Here is a 12,800-nt window from a genome sequence, read left to right on the forward strand (position 1 = left end):
AATTTATGGTTTATGAGTATGCTTATTTAAGGTATTTTTAATATGCAGGTTTAAGGTGATGGTAATTTTAATTAAAATTTAACGGTTTTCAAAAATTTAAATTTCTTTCCAAATTTTTTCGAACTTAAAATTATTTTTCAAAATAAAATTCAAAAACTCAATAATCGTTGAAAATTTGTAAAAATTGTTAATAAATAAGTATTTAAATAATGCAGTATAATTTTAACCAATACAATAAGTCAAACACATTTCTCACATCAACTTAAGTGTACCAAGCGACATCTACATGTCAAAAATTAAAATTTTACATTTTGTTTACCGACAAAAAAAAATATTTCTCAAAAGAAAAAATTATTAAATTGAAAAATTGTGAATTTAACTACATTTTAAGGAGAATAACAAGCTAATAATCAAATATGTCAAGCAATGATCCGGAAGATCTCTCGGTAAGATATTATTCCTGTAAAATAAGGCTTATTTCTAATGAAATTTTTAATAAATTCAGAAAGCAACAATTGATTTGACAAAAACAAGTTCGTCGGATCTAATTCCAGCAAGCCAGCCAAGTCAAACACCACCAAGTTCGACACACTGTTCACCAAAATCAGGAGGAGATAATATAAAATCACCAAGTGATGGAAGTGGAAGTAAAAACAGACGAAAACGAAAGCCGAAAAAAGTCTCAACATCCCTTATGGACACAAGCATTAGCGACAATGAGCCAATGGACATAGATCTAGAATTAACTAATAAAGTATCAAGCGAGTCAGTAATCTCAGTTAATTCAGAAGTCTCAAAACCCGAATCAGATTGCGAAACAATCGAGAAAATAGCTAAAATGGTCTCAAACATCACAAATGAAGAAAAACCAGCGGAAGCTGATAAAAGTACCGAGGAACAGGAAGACAATGTTATAAATGATGTAGAAAAAAGTTTGGAAGAACTTTTTGCTGATGCCCCAGAATCAAATGTCAAAGAACAAGTCACAACAGAGTCAACGTCAGTAGAAGACATTCCAAAAGATAAGCCAACTCCAGCAAAGCCAAAGCCCATTAAAAGGAAAAGATCTGACGCAGGAGCTAATAAGAGGAAAAATGTAAATGGAAATAAATCAAAAGACAAGAAAAATGACAAATCAGGAAAATCAAAAGGCGGCGATAAGAACAAAGTTGACAAACAAGATTCCAAAAAGGCACAAAAATCTAAAGAGAACGGTGGAAGGTCTAAAGTCAAGATTGATGCAGCTCCATATGTTCAGATTCAAAAGGACGGGTCATTTACAGTGGTCAATCAAACATCAAATGGCGATGATGATACAGACAAGCCATCAAGTAAGGCAAAGAAGCCAGTGACTATGGAAAAACATCGACAGCACATTCGAGGACTTCATGTTAGCACATTAAGCAATAAATATGATGCTGATAAAAGAGATACAACATGGATTTGTGTATTTTGCAAGCTCGGTCCTCACAAGAATAAGCTTGGTGATCTTTTCGGTCCATACATAATCAGTAAAAAGTCTGAAGAATATTCACTATGTCTAGAAGATCCAGCAAATGATATTTTCCGTCAAAGCAATCGCGACAAATTCATACCAATTAAATCACCTGTAAATACACCAAAAAAGAAGAAGAAGGCAGAAGTAATACCTAAAAAAGTAACTAGTCCAACAGCTGTAAACGGTCCTGAAATCAGCGAAGAAGTATTTACAGGCATGACAGCAGTCGATGAGAATAATTACGAGATTTGGTTCCATGAAGATTGCATCGTTTGGTCGCCAGGAACTCACATCATAGGAACTAAAATAATTGGATTAGAAGCAGCTGTTTGGCAAAGTACACGACATCGTTGTGAATATTGTCAGAAGAATGGTGCCATGATTGCATGCTTAACACGTGGATGTCTGAAGGAAGCTCACATTGTGTGTGCAAGTAAATCCTGGAAATTGTGTGAAGACTTTAAGACATTTTGTGATCTGCACAGCACATGAGACACTAAGGATGAATAAAAGGATTAATTGTAGATTCTGTAACGCATGTATAATTTTGGATGGAATGTCTGTGTGACATAAGACAAGAAAATTATCGAATTATGATTAGCTTGAGGGGTCAATCCATCAGTTTTTTGATGGATGTCATTTATGAACGACTCCCATGTAATCTTATCATTCTTAAGTTATTCTAGACATTGTCAATCGTTTGAATTTAATTTTTTATCATTTTTTGATAAATTTTCATTATCTGAGGGGATCATTCGCAAGTGATGTCTGTCATATGGGGGGTAATGGAGGGTAATCTATGGGATAGCAGGCTTTGCTTTAAAGATTATGTGACAAATTAGATTAATTATCTAAAAAATCCAATGAGGGACATCATTTACGAATTAACCCCATCACAGCATGTATTTAGTAAGTTGATTTTAGTCCAGTAAGTTAGTATTAAGCTTGACGTGGTAAAGAATCGTAAGAAGTATTAAAAATGATATGGAATAAAATATTTTGTGCATTATTTCTGGAAGTTTCATTGCTGTCAATCAGCTACTGTCATGTCGATGAAGGCGATCGTAAAGACACAATTTGTGAATATTTTATGGACGATAAGCGTGGATATGTAGCAAGATGTCCAAGTGTTTATCTAAAGGATGAAAGTCAACACGTCAGATTTACGGGCAAGCAGATGGAAAAGAAGACAAATGAGGATGTAAGGTATTTGGAGATTGTTCCTCCCTCAAACATTGCATTCCTTCCATCACTTGACATTTTCACATATTATGTGAATTTAGAGAATTTGGATATAAGAAATGTCAACATCCATACACTTGATTATGTCTATAACTGCTACCCAATTGTCTACATGACACTTAATAACAATCATATTAAGGAAATCCTTCATGACACCTTCTTCATCTGCCGTGACTTGGTGATTCTAGATTTAAGCAAGAATGAGATCAGCAAAGTCCATGAAAATGCTTTTGGACAGACAAAGAACTTGATGGAACTGGATTTGAGCTACAATCAACTTGATTCACTGCCGAGGAAGTTACTTAAGCCAATTAAGAAGCTCAGGAAATTAAATCTCAAAAATAATCGACTCAAGACTGTTCCTTACAATGCCTTAAATGATCTTTTCGACCTTACATTCCTCGACATGTCCAACAACTTGCTGTCATCCATCGATGTCCGTTTCTTCGATTTCGTCATGTATCTCGAGACATTAAATCTATCTGGAACTAACATCAAGAAATTCGCACCTGGAACCTTCAAAAGTTTAAAGAGATTGAAGTTCCTGGACATTTCCCATAACAAGCTGTCATCACTCGACGGTGAGATGCTCAGCAAGAATTCAGAACTTGAGGAACTCCGCATCAATGACTGCTCAATTTATGACATTGGTAAGCACTTCTTTGACAAACTTCCAAAATTGACATTAGTTGAGGCTAAAGGAAACGACTGTGCTGATGATGTCCATAAAGGTACGCTGAATGAGATTATCGAGAAGTTTGCTGTCTGTCTTGAGAACTCAAATAGGAACAAACGTCATGGACAAAATAATGAATTGTAAATTTACACGTAATAAAAATGGACATACTTAAAAGATTAAGGTTTCGTGTATTCACTGTCGAAGATAATGTTTTGTGAGATTAAAGGAAGCTTTAAGGAACAAGAAGTTCTTATTTTCAAGCTAGATATTTATTTATGTAATTTAATAGTAAGACCACTCAGAGAGCGTTCTTTCCCTCCCATTCTACTAATAAATTAATAGAATGTGAACGATCATCAATAGCAATGAGTACCGAAATAATATCCAGTTCTCATGCCGGCTTCACGCTCAGGAAAAAACGCCACAACTCCTCATCATGGCTTGTTAAGGTTTCGGTTAGAAACGATAAGGTATGAAGACTTACTACAGAAATGATCCTCTGAAGCACAGTCTTAAAGTTTCATATGATTTTGATCATGTCTTATATTAGTCATTTCTGCGAACGCTTGTGAAGTATATGGGGGAAAAATTGAATTTGTATGGAAATGATTGGAAATTTTTCTTTTTCTTCTTTTTTTGTTATCTTGTGTAGGAATGTATAGATTTTTGATAGTAGTTGATGTATGTGACTTAGTTCCAGTCAGTTCCGATGCATTGGCACTGAAAAAGTAGTAAAAATAAATGATTTTTTGAATGAAATTCTTAAAAGTTTGAAGGTTCAAGTCTCATTTTATGTCAATTTCTACATTGATCTTTGATTGGCATGCTTTGTAATCTGTGGCTTAATGGATGATAACTGCTTCTAGTTCCTAATTTGCTAATTGAGCTCAAAATTCACTCAAATCATGTTTATTTCCAAATAAGTCTTTTTATAGACACAAAACACGTGAAAACCAAAAAAGTCAACATTAAGGAACAAATTGGAATCTGGAACAGCTATAGCTGCCAACAATACCATGTGTGAATGAAGTAATAAGAACATCTCTTTAAGTCTACATTATAAAATTTATTTATTTATTTTAACACCATCCATTCTACATTCTGAATGTAATAACAACTTCTCTATGCAGGACAGACAACAATGATGAATATTTTTTTGGTTTATGGATTATTTCAGTGGCAGTTTGATCTCTTCCTTTTCGTTTAGTGTGACTGTACTGACAATATTCTTAAATTTATATTGAACTTTAAGTACTTTATCTTCGCCAATGGCTGGATCATAAAATCCTGGAAGCTCGTACTGAAATGGAAACAACAAGAATTAATATTGGACATAAGAATCTAATAAGATTAAGGACGTACCTTAAATGTGGTATGAACTAAAATTTCGCTGTCTTTTGTAAGACATTGTAATGGAATTTTAACATCAATAAATGTGGAATCGTCTTCTTGGACTAGCTCGTCAATTGCAATATTGTCATCATCAAATATTCCATAAAAGGCATATAATATGATTAGTCCATTTTTGGACTCTTCCTCTATACAAATTCGGTCATATTGTGCTGCCATTAATGACACTTCCACTTGTGCTTCTTTTTTCTTTTGCTGCAGTTTCTCCTCATTTACTTCCTTTTTCTTTTCGACTACTTTTTTGTGTTGCTCTGCTTGCATTGGTTCCAGTATGCATTTCTTTAGAATGAAATAAGATACAATGGGTACGGTTGTTGCATAAAATATAGCTGCTGGGATGATTTCTTCACTAAGCTGAATCATAAAGTTGTACGATTGTGTTGATCGAATGAAACGAATTTTGAGGGCAATACCGCTGGGTACGCCAATCATTACAGATGCATGAACTGATGAGTATTTACTGACTTTTTTCTCTACACCATATTCAGTAAGGAATCCAAAAGTTCCAATTCTACCCGATAATTTGACTTTTGCTTCATGATCAGTAAATCTACGAATATAGTTACATCCAATAAAGGAATGAGGCAGACCTAACGAAAATGTCAAATTGACGTAATTTTTCTCTGAATTTCTTTCAACTATTGTCGATAAGGATGTTGATAAGCCAGCTACTGTATATGTTAAATAGCCTATTGTATGTCGATCTAATTGAACTGCTAAGGAACCTACAAGTGATGGCACTATGCCATTTTGACGCACACTCATGTTTAATGAACCGTTCACAAAGAATCGCTTCCCAAAATTTCTCAATCCTTTTCCACCAAATGTCACTCCGTTGCCTGCACCCATATCTAATTCTATCCATCCTTTAGAACTTAGAATTCTTCTGGCTGTTAAATTAAACCGTCCATTGCCTTGTCCGTTTGAGACATTCAAATTTCCAGACAAAATTGCTGTATTGCTTTCAGCTAAAGGAACTTCAATTGACTGGAACATGCTCATACCCGATATCTCAATGCTTGATAATAAGCTAGGCTCACTGAAAAGAGTAATATTATCAAGATCCAGTTAGGTATGAATCTGCGGCATAACTTACTCATAATCAGTTTCATATGAATTAAAGATATCTGTACAGTTAATGTTAAGTGTAATGTTTCCTTTAGCATTTGTCAGCTGTTGAAGCCGTCGTTCCTCCTATGATATGAAGAAAAAAAAATTATTGCATAAGACATTTCAATAGAATCAATGCCATTACTTTTTCTCGTTGAAGTCTCTCATATTCCTCTCGAATTTCATTCGGTGATGCTTTCCTAAAATTGATTGGATCAATGAAACTGACATTCTTATAAGATGTACTATTATTACCTATGAATCAGTTCCCATCCTTCCGCCTGTAAACCTTTTATTCCTAATAAATCATATATATTTCGTTTCTCTGGATTAGTGAGCACTTCATGTGCCGTTTTCAGCTTATTAAATATAATTTCTGCATTTTTCTTCGCTTCTGGATTTAGGTGCTTGTCAGGATGATAAATTCTTGATAGATTCTTATATGCGCTGTTTATTTGCTCAATTGTTGCCTGTATTTTGAAAAATTTGAGATAAAATAATCCATGAGTATTGTGAAATATGTGATTTTCATTATGAAATAGGAACCAAATTAAGTACTTACATCTCTTGGGATATTCAGGAACGCGTAATAATCGTCTTCGATTTCTAAAATCTCTGGATCATCCATCCTAAAGGTATTTAATTTAATTCACACACTTTTTGAAAATATAATTTGTGATTAAAATTCAGCCTGAAGTTGGCTACGGAACAGATTTAGTTCAAATGTTTGCATAGAATCGTGGTACGGAAGCGCATTATTCTGTGTGTATTGTCCAAAGTAAATAATCAAGAAGAATCCAAACCAGAAATCTTAAATGAACAAAAAATTTAAAAAAATCAATGAACAATAAAAATTTTAAAAATTTAACGATCAAAAATATTTCAAAAACAACAATCTGACAGGCAGACAAAATGCGAACAAAAGCACACTGTGTTTGAAAACGTAAAAAAAAATGTTAAAATTGGTGCGGAAGTTCAAAGTCAATATAAAGCAGTAAACAAGAAAACAATTTTTCTGCACAATTTATTTATTTTATCCGGTTAATTCGTCACATAACATAATTAATCTAGTGAAGTCGTGTAAAGTAAGTGAAAATTCAACAAGTCATCATATTTGTGACTTTTAAAAACATGAATTTCAGACTTTAATTCATAAAAATAAATTTTCAACTTTCGTTTGTTTATGTTTTGATTTTTTTCTTACAGGAAAAAACAAAAATCCAGCAGAAATGATAAGTCGCGGCAAGCGCATTCGTATGGATGAAATTCCTATGGAATATTCATTATAGTAAGATTTACTATTAATTCAATTAAAGAAGCACACTAATTAAGAAGAAAACTCAATATTTTAGCATGAATGAGGGACATGATGATTTGGAAGGTGCAGGACCTTCGGGACAGCGTATGACAAGATTAAGAGCTCGCGGTGGAGTTCCAACAAAGCCACCAATTATTGATGAAGATGATGAGGACTTCTTTACGGCAGCAAATAATCGTAAACGCAAACTTCCAAAATTACCAAAAGAAAAGGTCGAAAAGGAGCCAAAAGCACCAAGAATTCGTAAGGAACGAGAAGTTGTTGAGAAGGAACCGCCAGAAGAGCGAATAATCAGAGAACGAGAAATTACAACAGATGAAAACAGTCTTTTTTGGATATTAAGGTACTCAAAGAATACAATACCGACATTTGTAGACGAATGGATTGAGAACTATAAAACAGACAGAGATTCAGCATTGATATCACTTATGCAATTTTTCATAAATGCCAGTGGATGTAAAGGAAAGATTACAACAGAAATGCAAATTTCAATGGAACATACATCCATAATTCGCAAAATGACAGAAGAATTTGATGAAGAAAGTGGAGAATATCCATTAATTATGGCAGGACAGCAGTGGAAGAAGTTCAAAACTCATTTCTGTGAATTCATTCAGACTCTCGTCAAGCAATGTCAGTATTCAATAATTTATGATCAGTTCCTTATGGACAATGTCATTTCCTTACTCACTGGATTGTCTGATTCACAAGTACGAGCATTTAGACATACAGCAACACTTGCTGCTATGAAATTAATGACTGCACTCGTTGATGTTGCTTTATTAGTGTCCATAAATCAGGATAATGCAGCACGTCAATATGAAAGTGAACGATTAAAAAGTGCACATGATGTTTCTGAGGAACGTCTTGAAAGTTTGATGACAAAACGACAGGAATTGGAAGAGAATATGGACGAGATTAAGAACATGCTGACTTATCTGTTCAAGTCTGTTTTTGTCCATCGTTATCGTGACACATTGCCTGACATTCGAGCAATTTGTATGATTGAAATTGGAATTTGGATGCACAAGTTCTCTGCCAATTTCCTTGATGACTCGTACTTAAAGTATATTGGATGGACACTCCACGACAAAGTTGGCGAAGTCCGTTTGAGATGCTTGCAAGCATTATTGCCACTTTATGAGAACGAAGAATTAAAAGGAAAATTGGAACTTTTTACATCAAAATTCAAGGATCGTATTGTGGCTATGACACTTGATAAAGAATATGAAGTTGCTGTTCATGCTGTCAGACTTGTAATTAAAATTTTAAAAATTCATCAGGACATTCTTACTGACAAAGACTGTGAAATTGTCTATGAATTGGTTTATTCCTCACATCGTGGTGTTGCGCAAGCTGCTGCTGAGTTTTTAAATGTTCGGTTATTCTTCATTGATCCATCAGTTGAATCAAGCACAAAGCGTGGCAAGAAGCGCTTGCCAAATACTCCCTTAATTCGAGATCTTGTCCAATTTTTCATTGAATCGGAGCTTCATGAACATGGAGCATATTTAGTCGATTCCTTTATTGAAAGTAATCCAATGATTAAAGATTGGGAATGTATGACAGATTTACTGCTCGAAGAGCCTGGTCAAAGTGAGGAAGTCATGGATAACAAGCAGGAATCTACGCTTATTGAAATTATGGTGAGCTAAATTTCTAACGGATTTTTGAAATTTAAATTGTGAAACCTTACAAAAGTTTCTCAAAACATTTGTATGGTTTTCAGTTTTGAATTTTCTGCAACCGTTTGATTTTAATTATTTATTCTCTTAAAGGTAAGCGCAGTGAAGCAAGTCGCTTTATCGGAACCACCAGTTGGACGTGGAAGTAACCGTCAAAAGACATCGACAGCAAAGGAAATAAAGCAATTACAAGACGACAAACAGAAATTGACTGAACATTTCATTCAAACTCTTCCATATTTATTGGAAAAGTACAGTGCTGATAATGAAAAGCTTATAAACTTGTTAAGCATACCTCAATACTTTGATCTCGAAATGTATACAACATTGAGACAAGAAGCATCACTGAAATTTCTACTCGATAAAATTACATTAATTATGTCAATAAGTACAGATCGTGAAGTTTTGGAAGCTTGTTCTAAAACACTTGAATTTTTGTGTACGGAAGGCAGTGCTATATACACACAATGCGATGTTGCAAGATCCAATATTATTGATGAAAGTGTCAATCGATATAAAGAAGCCATCGATGATTGGCGCAATCTTATTGCCGGTGAAGAAATTCCTGATGAGGATGAAATTCATCAAGTTTGCATCAGTTTGAAAAAAGTTTCAATTCTTTATTCTTGTCATAATTTAAATCCTTGGAATTTGTTTAATTCACTGTTCCAAGACATTGAGGAATATTTGAATGATCCATCACATGAGAAAAGCATTCCGTCAGAAGCTGTTATCTACTGCATTGAATCTTGCTTCTTTTCAATAAGTTGGGGTATATCGTCATTAGAATCGTCCTTTGAGTCATCAGCTCTTGCATTTACGGCAGAAGAATTGCGGCGTAATTTGGATAAATTCATGACTGCTTGTAATCATTTAATTAGATCTGCCGATTTACCCATTCAAGAATCTGTAAGTAATTTGTGACTGCTTAATAATAATGTTGGGATGTTTGAATATGGTTTGTGGCTGACTAGAGCGCATTTGTTCTTACTATTTTGAGCTCTAGAACTAAATCGTCTGACAGACCAAACAGTTCCCAGCCAATTTTGCTTCCAAATTTGCAAACTATTCAATTAATCATTTTTCTAATAATTCCTTATTATTTACATCCACAGGCATATATATCAATTTGTGATTTATTAGTTATCTGCTCGGCAAATCTCGGTAAGAACGCAAATCGTTATGTACAAATGATGGAATATCGTCCGACAGATGAGCAAAAAGACTTGCTCATCAATTTTGTCAAAACGTATGTCTTTTCGTCACGTTATGATGAAATACAAGATGAGACGAGAATTGAGGAACTTCATAAGAAGCGTAGTCATCTTGCAGCATACTGTAAACTTGTTGTATATAATATTTTGCCAACTACAGCTGCTTGTGACATCTTTAAATATTACATTAAGGTATGTACTGTTGTGTTTTTTATGGTAGGGGTTCAAGAATGAGTCATGGGTGTTGTATCTATGGCTTATTGTGGGATTTGATTTTTTAACGAATCTTAAAAAATTGATGAAATGAAAAAAACGTTCAGAAAACTTTCAGTTCATTTCTGTTCAGTTCATTTAAATTTTTGAAATCCGTTAAATTTTTATTTGAATTTTTCAGAATTTTCGTTAAATTTTCAAATCAATAATGACCGTTAATTTCTTAATTATTTTTCTTAGTTCTACAATGACTACGGTGACATCATCAAAACAACACTGGGAAAAACAAGAGAAAATTCCAAAACAAACAGTACAATGACCATGTGTATGTCCTTAAAGACAGCATTTGAGGATTTACAAAATAATTGCGCACCCGACAAAATATCGCGAACAAGTCAAGAATTTTTGGATCTCAAAGAATTGGGCAAGAGATTTGCATTGACGTTTGGTTTAGATCAAATAAAGAATCGAGAGGCAGTCACAGCTTTACATCGTGCTGGAATCTTATTTGCTGTACAAAATTCAACTGTTGATGACATTAATCCACCGCAGAACTTGCTGTTTTTGGAGATATTGAATGAATTTACAAATAAGTTGTTGAAGCAGGACAAGAAAGTTGTGTAAGTTGATTAAATGACTGAATATTGAAGCTGATTTAATTAATTATTGATTATTTTAATAAAATAGATTGAACTTCTTGGAACGAAGAATACCGATGAGTAATGTAGCATCAAATGATGACTGGCAGCCATTCAATAATTATCGAAATTCGTTGCTGCACGGCGAGAATGATCAAACGACTGCTACGCCAGTTGTGGTTAATAAGAAAGTTTATGGTGGACGAAAGTCTAAGAAAAATCAGTCAGGCGAGTTAGATGATGTTGATTTAGATATTTAAGAATAAGTACGACTAATAATAATATTTAATTAAATAATAGATCCTTATACTATGTGTAGAACAAATAGAGTAAGAACTTTATATTTAATTATCATTTGAAGAGATTTAATGCACAAAAAACCTTAAATAAAGAAGATTTACACAAAATGGTTCAATCTATATAACGTAATACATCCACAGAATTGAGAATCTCAAGGTGTTCAATCCAAGCTACATCACTACACGCCAAATTTCCACCCTAAGTCATTCAGGAGTTCTTGTGAAGCGTGGGAAACTCGATTTTTCTTTTGTTGTAATGAAAAGAAGCACCCCAGGTTGGTGAATAATACGTGAAAAATCTTGAGCGAGTAACCCTCCTTATTTTTTTTTAAAGTTACGTACAATTACTACACACACACATTGCACGACTCTCTCCGTCGCTCTTTCTTAAGGATTATTTTACGACTCGAAATCTTTTGTGTAAGGACCCTACGCAATTTAAAGCATAATTTCGCTATTTTTATTGTAATGAGTTTTTCTTATATGAACATCTGCTTGCAGCATAGGTAGCTATTGTGTTGTGATTATTATTGGAAAGGAAGGGGAGTAAGGAAGGAAGGAAGCAGCAAGTTTCCCACTAGTTGTAGTGAACGAAAAACTTGTTTTTCTCCTCCTTGCTTGCTTTTTTTATGTTATTTACAGAATCTTACAGACACTCATATTACAGATATATATGCGTAGTTATGAATTTTCGTAATGTGCGATGTAAGTGCTCTATATATTTTTTGGATGGGAGAGATAGTTTTAAGATGGTGGTTTTCATGATTTTTTCATAATTTAGGAAGAAATTGAGATTTTAAAAAAATATTTAAAATTTTTAAAATGCCTTCAAAATTTAAATTTTATAACGTTTTGATGCATTTACAGCAGCATTCTAAGCTTTAAAACTATTTAATCATCATTTTGAGCTCAAAAACGATATAACAGCATTTAAATTATCATCAGAGCAATACAAATTATTTAAATTACATTTTAAAACAATACAACAGTTTTTAATTGTGGTCCATCAGATTAATGCTATTAAAAGACTTTTCACAGCTCCTGTAACGGTAATGTACACTATCTAGTTTAAGTGTGAGTAATTTTCACAATTTTACAAATAGGCACTTATTGAAAAATCCAATCATCCACTGACTGACAAAATTCTGGTGTCAACGACTGCTGACAAGTCATCTAACCTCCTTACTTAATTACTTCGCTGATCGTTTAGATCGATTACGATCAATGACATCCTTAAGGTACTTAATTTTTAAATGCAAAATTTTAGGGAATTAAAAAAATTAAGATTTTAGGATTTAAAAAATTCATTAGCTATCCATCAGTTACGAGGAATTGTTACACAATACATATTAAGTTTTTAATTAAATCTCACAAGCTAAAAATTTAAACCTTAAATTTAGAGAGAAAAAACCTTTCAACAGCGTTTGAAGTTAATAAGAAAACAGTACAACAGTTTCAATTTCTGAATTTTGAAATTTCGTTAAATTTGCTAAA

The 12,800-nt window shown here is 33.4% G+C and overlaps 4 protein-coding genes and 1 non-coding gene across 6 annotated transcripts; 3 read left to right on the plus strand and 2 right to left on the minus strand.

Moving 5' to 3' along the window:
* Positions 1-319: 319 nt before the first annotated feature.
* LOC139089187 (uncharacterized protein CG5098) lies at positions 320-2,507 on the plus strand. Its single transcript, XM_070638655.1, has 2 exons — positions 320-446; positions 506-2,507. Exons 1-2 carry the CDS (start codon positions 417-419, stop codon positions 1,988-1,990), a joined length of 1,515 nt encoding a protein of 504 aa, XP_070494756.1. The 5' UTR covers positions 320-416; the 3' UTR covers positions 1,991-2,507.
* Positions 2,478-3,599, plus strand: LOC139089198 (leucine-rich repeat transmembrane neuronal protein 4-like). Its single transcript, XM_070638667.1, has one exon. The coding sequence runs from the start codon at positions 2,478-2,480 to the stop codon at positions 3,558-3,560; it is 1,083 nt and encodes a 360-aa protein (XP_070494768.1). The 3' UTR covers positions 3,561-3,599.
* Positions 3,600-3,712: 113 nt separating this feature from the next.
* LOC139089244 (small nucleolar RNA U3) lies at positions 3,713-3,933 on the minus strand. Its single transcript, XR_011544280.1, has one exon. It is a non-coding gene; the product is annotated as a small nucleolar RNA U3 (small nucleolar RNA).
* A 531-nt stretch (positions 3,934-4,464) lies between these two features.
* Positions 4,465-6,641, minus strand: LOC139089177 (dnaJ homolog subfamily C member 11). The gene is made up of 6 exons (XM_070638643.1): positions 6,502-6,641; positions 6,195-6,409; positions 6,085-6,139; positions 5,926-6,023; positions 4,782-5,868; positions 4,465-4,719 (listed from the first exon to the last, which is right to left on the minus strand). The coding sequence occupies exons 1-6, from the start codon at positions 6,565-6,567 to the stop codon at positions 4,588-4,590; spliced, it is 1,653 nt and encodes a 550-aa protein (XP_070494744.1). The 5' UTR covers positions 6,568-6,641; the 3' UTR covers positions 4,465-4,587.
* A 277-nt stretch (positions 6,642-6,918) lies between these two features.
* On the plus strand, positions 6,919-11,414 carry SA1 (stromal antigen). 2 transcript variants are annotated; one of them, XM_070638551.1, is made up of 7 exons: positions 6,919-7,024; positions 7,146-7,227; positions 7,292-8,903; positions 9,036-9,851; positions 10,058-10,348; positions 10,610-10,989; positions 11,057-11,414. In XM_070638551.1, the coding sequence occupies exons 2-7, from the start codon at positions 7,169-7,171 to the stop codon at positions 11,265-11,267; spliced, it is 3,369 nt and encodes a 1,122-aa protein (XP_070494652.1). In that variant the 5' UTR covers positions 6,919-7,024; positions 7,146-7,168; the 3' UTR covers positions 11,268-11,414. The 2 variants fall into 2 exon arrangements, with proteins under 2 accessions (XP_070494652.1, XP_070494660.1); XM_070638559.1 differs by having other exon boundaries at positions 6,928-7,025; positions 7,150-7,227.
* The last annotated feature ends 1,386 nt before the right edge of the window (positions 11,415-12,800 follow it).

Source organism: Chironomus tepperi, unplaced genomic scaffold (assembly GCF_022539635.2).
Source record: "Chironomus tepperi strain 1889 unplaced genomic scaffold, CSIRO-AGI_Ctep_v1 contig_12, whole genome shotgun sequence".
Classification (NCBI taxonomy): domain Eukaryota; kingdom Metazoa; phylum Arthropoda; class Insecta; order Diptera; family Chironomidae; genus Chironomus; species Chironomus tepperi.

What these genes read in the sequence shown, in the direction of transcription:
- SA1 (XM_070638551.1), top strand. Translation starts at nt 7,169, where the DNA reads ATGATAAGTCGCGGCAAGCGCATTCGTATGGATGAAATTCCTATGGAA. An exon ending in CTACGCTTATTGAAATTATG is followed by an intron (nt 8,904 to 9,035) that starts GTGAGCTAAATT and finishes ATTCTCTTAAAG; the next exon opens with GTAAGCGCAGTGAAGCAAGT. An exon ending in TCTTTAAATATTACATTAAG is followed by an intron (nt 10,349 to 10,609) that starts GTATGTACTGTT and finishes TATTTTTCTTAG; the next exon opens with TTCTACAATGACTACGGTGA.
- LOC139089187 (XM_070638655.1), top strand. Translation starts at nt 417, where the DNA reads ATGTCAAGCAATGATCCGGAAGATCTCTCG. An exon ending in ATGATCCGGAAGATCTCTCG is followed by an intron (nt 447 to 505) that starts GTAAGATATTAT and finishes TAATAAATTCAG; the next exon opens with AAAGCAACAATTGATTTGAC.
- LOC139089177 (XM_070638643.1), bottom strand. Translation starts at nt 6,567, where the DNA reads ATGGATGATCCAGAGATTTTAGAAATCGAAGACGATTATTACGCGTTC. An exon ending in TCCTGAATATCCCAAGAGAT is followed by an intron (nt 6,410 to 6,501) that starts GTAAGTACTTAA and finishes TTCAAAATACAG; the next exon opens with GCAACAATTGAGCAAATAAA. An exon ending in TCATATGAAACTGATTATGA is followed by an intron (nt 5,869 to 5,925) that starts GTAAGTTATGCC and finishes TACTCTTTTCAG; the next exon opens with TGAGCCTAGCTTATTATCAA.
- LOC139089198 (XM_070638667.1), top strand. Translation starts at nt 2,478, where the DNA reads ATGATATGGAATAAAATATTTTGTGCATTATTTCTGGAAGTTTCATTG.